At 48.9% G+C, this 5,008-nt stretch overlaps 1 protein-coding gene across 1 annotated transcript; it reads left to right on the plus strand.

Moving 5' to 3' along the window:
• Positions 1-493: 493 nt before the first annotated feature.
• LOC141167297 (putative olfactory receptor 2B8) lies at positions 494-1,438 on the plus strand. Its single transcript, XM_073654726.1, has one exon. The coding sequence runs from the start codon at positions 494-496 to the stop codon at positions 1,436-1,438; it is 945 nt and encodes a 314-aa protein (XP_073510827.1).
• The last annotated feature ends 3,570 nt before the right edge of the window (positions 1,439-5,008 follow it).

Genomic DNA, 5,008 nt, shown 5'->3' on the forward strand with positions numbered 1-5,008 from the left:
GTCTGATATAGACCTGATGACGCTGTGCGGGCAGCCAATCACTGTAATGCCACAACCACCATGGCTGCGGCATTACAATAAGTGGCAGGCAATCTCTGCATGTTGATTGGCGCTCTAAAGAGCGCCAAACATGCAGGGAGGGGAAACGAGTTCCCGCCGAGCATCTCGCAAGTACTCGGCGAGCGCCGAGCATTTCGAGTACTGAGATGCTTGGGCGAGTATGCTCGCTCATCACTAATAAAGAATAAGGCGCAAAGTCTGAAAGGAGAAATTACTCCAGAAAACTTGAGAAATGGTTGGGTAAATAACAGCAGTGAAAATATAAAGTGAAACAAATACTTCACTTACAACAATAATAATACTTCAAAGAGAATAATATATTGATATTTTTGCTGAATGATGATACCTTGTCAGACATAATATTTGGTCTCCATTGTCATAGCAATGTTCCTTTCATTGACCTAATATATGATTTCACTTTCAGACTGTGGAAATGATCATAAGGAATTTTACCACCGTGGACCAGTTCATTCTTCTGGGACTTGCAGACAAGCAGGACATGCAGATATTGCTATTTATTGTATTTCTTACGTGTTATATTGTTTCTTTAATTGGTAATATAGTAATAATCTGGATCAGTAGCATAAATCCCCGACTCAACACTCCGATGTACTTCTTTTTGAGGAATCTCTCTTTCTTGGACATCTGCTATACATCAAGTGTTGTCCCCAAAATGCTCATTAATTTCTTATCGGTGAAGAAAACGATATCATTTGATGCTTGTTTCATTCAGTTATTCATCCACCTGTCTCTAGGAGGAGCCGAGTGCTATCTTTTGCTAACAATGGCCTATGACCGCTATGTGGCTATATGTAGCCCCTTACACTACACCAATATCATGCATCCCGCCTTGTGCATTAGGATGGCAGCTGCATCTTGGGTTGGAGGAATATCAAACTCAATATTACAAACATTCAATACATTGCAGTTACCTTTTTGCGGACCTAATGTTATTAACCACTTTTTCTGTGAGGCGCCGATATTGTTAGAGTTAGCCTGCAGAGATACATCGTTTAATAAAGTAATAATTTTCTTATGCGCCATAGTGGTTGCTCTGGTGCCGTTCTTCTGCATTCTTATCACATACGTCAATATTATTTCCAGCATAATGAAGATTCGTACAACCACAGGACGGAGGAAAGCTTTTTCCACTTGTGCTTCACATGTTATCGTCGTCACTTTATTTTATGGCACAATTTTCGTCATTTATTTGAGACCTGGGACTGGACATGTCACTAACCAAGATAAAATGGCCACCTTGTTCTACAGTGTTATCACCCCAATGCTAAATCCTCTGATCTACACTTTAAGAAATAAAGATGTAAAATTAGCCATGAAAGAAATGACAAGAAAGAAGATTCTACAAGACAAGACCTGACTCATTATATCTAACGCTATTGGTATTATATTCTTTATATGCTTAGGATTATTACAGTTATATAAATTAGCCCTCATATTTGTGTGAATGCTTATCTAGGATTAGTGAATTAGTAAATTAACCCAATTATGGACATTGACTGATGTTTGGATTTTATGTTCTGATCGTCGGTAATCATTAAAATAATCTAAATAATAACTAAATATAAAAGCAGTGACTATATCATAACTTAGTAAGAATACTAGGAATTCTATTATTCAGCATGCTTAAAATATTGCTATGCAACCTTTAGTTCTATGATTTTACTGTTTGATTAATTTGCATTTTTGTAGGTAGTGGCGTATCGCTAATAGCAGCAGGCCAAGCAGCCGCTTTGAGGCCCATTAATTGGGCTACACAGTGTCGTCATTCTCATGGATGATGTCTGTAAAGCGCTGTGATAATTATTGCCACTATACAGGCAAGTAAAATAAATCCTTTGGATGAAAACACAGTTGAATGCAATAGTGGAACAGGGAGCTGTCGGGATTCAGCCCCACCATTCAGCAGTTTGTCTGAGACTCAGATCAGCAGGCGCAATGAGATCTCTAGCTCACGTCTGTTGCTCAGAGCCTCAGTCTGCACAAAACACAGACCGGAGCAGAGCATGATTGGACCAGAGCCAGGTGAGGATTTTTTTTTCCATTTTGTCAATCAGTACTTATGGAGGGAAGCTGTATAGTTTATCATAAAGTGCAGGGAAACAGTGGAGGCCATTATACAGTGTGTGGTGGATTCTGGGGGGCCATCATACAGTGTTGGAAACTGTGAAGACCATCATACTGTGTGGGGGCATCATTCTATTTTTCTGGTCCATCATACTGTGTGAGGTTAATTAAGGGTATCATACTATGTATGTGGTAGCATCATACTACGTGTGGGAGGCCATCATACTGTTATAGGGCTATTATACGGTGTGGAGGGTACTGATTGTTGGCATCATGCTGTGGGGGGCTGTGGTGTAGAGGCATCATACATTGTGGGGAGGTTGTGGGGCCAACATACAGTTAGAGGAACAATAAGGTGTGGGGGTGACTGGAGGCAACATACTGTGAGGGGGGACCGTTGGGGCACCATACTGTGTTAAGCAGCTATGGGGGATCATTCTGTGTTGGGGTACTGTGGCAGCATCATAAAGTGTGGGGGGCACTGTGGATGCAACATACTATGTGAAGGGCTCTGTGGGATCATTATGAAAGCATCATACTGTGTTGAGGTTCTGTGGCAGCATCATAATGTGTGGGGGGCACTGTGGTGGTATACTATGTGGGGAGCACTGTGAGGGCATCATACTTGGCTATTGGCACTGTGGAAGTGTGACACCCCAGGGGTCTGGTTGCCACAGTGATAGAGATATTATGTCTGAGAGCAGGTGGGAGGTCCTTTGGTCAGGGATCCTGTGCATGCCACACCTCCTGCCCAGTCTTGGGAGGGGAAGAACTTCCCCTGTAAAAACCCGGGGCTGAGGCAGGGTGAGTCAGACAAGGAGAGTGGAGAAGAGAAGCAGCATAGGAAACAGCAGAGTTACAAGGAGTCAGGGGCTGGCAGCTACAGAGCTCGCCCTGACTAAGAAGATTCTTTACCGGACCCGGAGTCCGAGGCTGTGGGGACTAAATCCTACCCAGCAGCAGAATCCGTCGGGCAGGGGATTTCAGGTCCTCTGGCCCAGAAGCCTGAAGGCACGGTCACACGCGTGGGACCAGCACCGCCATCGTGGAGCGGAAGCCATTAGAAGGCCCCGAGTCACCGGCCATACGGGTGAGCACCACACGGTACACTCAGGGACGTGGGCTACTTACATCAGCTTCTAGCAAGGTAGCCAGAAGAGTACAGTCAGTTTGGGAGGCCTACAACTACGCCTGGCCAGGGGAGATCCCATCTGCTCAAAGACTGACCAGGCCCCGTTTGCTAGCAAGTACTCCGGGAGGGTCTGTCGTTGTTACCAGTAAAGACCCTGAACTACACCGTACCGTCTCTGAGTGGTTCCTGCTACCCCCATCATCCACGTCGGCTGCCCTGAGGCCATACCCCTCCCGTTGGGGGTTATACTATCACGCTGCACAATCCTACCACCGGCCTCAGCGGTCTGCCCTGCAGCAGCAGCTTCCTGGCTGCACTCAACGGGTGGCGTAGTCATGAACTATTTACTACTAATAGACTGCCGTCTAGTTTGACTCCCTGGGCACGGGCCGGGTCGCCGCCACGAGACTACAACCCTCCACTGATCCGGCTCCGGGTAGGCTCCCGCGTGCGCAACGCAGCGCGACACAGGCCCAGGGGCGCGTCAACTTTGGCGTAGTCGGCAGGATTTCGTGCCCGCAACCACCGGGTACTGCGTGCCTGAAAAGCAAAGACTGTTCAAACTTACCAGTGGTGAAGATTCCCGCTATCCGTGGAGGTTTCCCGCCATCCGGCGCCATCTTCTACCTTCTTCCCGCCATCCGCGAAGTTTTCCCGCCATCCGGCGCCATCTTCGACCTTCTTCCCGCCATCCGTGGAGTTTTCCCGCCATTGGACGCCATCTTGAGGACGCCGCGCGGGAAGAAGAGGGGCGTGGACTCCGAAAGCGCGCGAGAACTGAAGCCCCGCCTCACGTCCGGACGTTGCGTAAGGTCCTGGAAGGAGCCCAGCAGACGCCGACGTCACAGGAGCGCGACGGAAGGTCCTCAACCCTGACGATCCACTGCGGAGCCGCGGCCTACGGAAGAGGATCATCGCAAGGTAGGCCACGGTCCACTAGGGGGGAGGAAGATGTCGGATACGGAGGAGAGCTTCACTGCCTCAACCCCCGCCAGCGCTACCGCTGCTGCAGTTATGCCCTTCACCATGCCCTATATCCCGGGAGCAGCTTGGCTACCCCAGTACTCAGGGGAGTCACATACCCTGCATGACTTTAGAGAAAAGCTGGATAGCCTCTTCCAGGTGTACCCCCTCACAGAAGAGCAAAAAGTGAGCATCCTGGTGGCCCAACTAACAGGGGCAGCCAAAAGGGAAGTAAAATCCTGGCCACCTGGGAGGAAGACTGTCGCAGGGATACTAACCCGGCTGAAGGACACCTTTGATACCCGCACCTCAGCCGAGATTAAGCTTAGATTCTACGGGTGCAAGCAGCGAGCGCATGAGAGTATAAGGGACTATGCACTAAACCTACAAGAGGCCCTGAGGGCCATAAAGCAGACCGACCCTGATGGGGTGGGAAACGAGGACAGGCTGTTGACTGAACAATTTATAGAGGGTTTATATTGCAATGCCCACCGAACCCAGTTGCGGGCAATGGCCTTACAGGATCCCCATCTGGACTTTGCACAGTTCAAGGACAGAGCCATCCGGGTGCTCCGAGAACCGGCACCAGGTGGCGTTGTGACCCACAGACGCCCCACTACCACTTACTACCAGGAGGCGGCGCCCTTGTCAGCAGGGCCTGTGGGAGCTGATGCGCAGGCTTTGGACAATGACCCGGCTCCAGACCTACACCATCAGGTCCAAGAGCTAGCTAAGAGCGTTGCTGCGCTAACCCGAACTGTGCAGTCT

Source organism: Phyllobates terribilis, unplaced genomic scaffold (assembly GCF_046119375.1).
Source record: "Phyllobates terribilis strain yellow unplaced genomic scaffold, ASM4611937v1 Scaffold_11__3_contigs__length_659146591, whole genome shotgun sequence".
Taxonomy (NCBI): Eukaryota; Metazoa; Chordata; class Amphibia; order Anura; family Dendrobatidae; genus Phyllobates; species Phyllobates terribilis.

What these genes read in the sequence shown, in the direction of transcription:
- LOC141167297 (XM_073654726.1), top strand. Translation starts at nt 494, where the DNA reads ATGATCATAAGGAATTTTACCACCGTGGACCAGTTCATTCTTCTGGGA.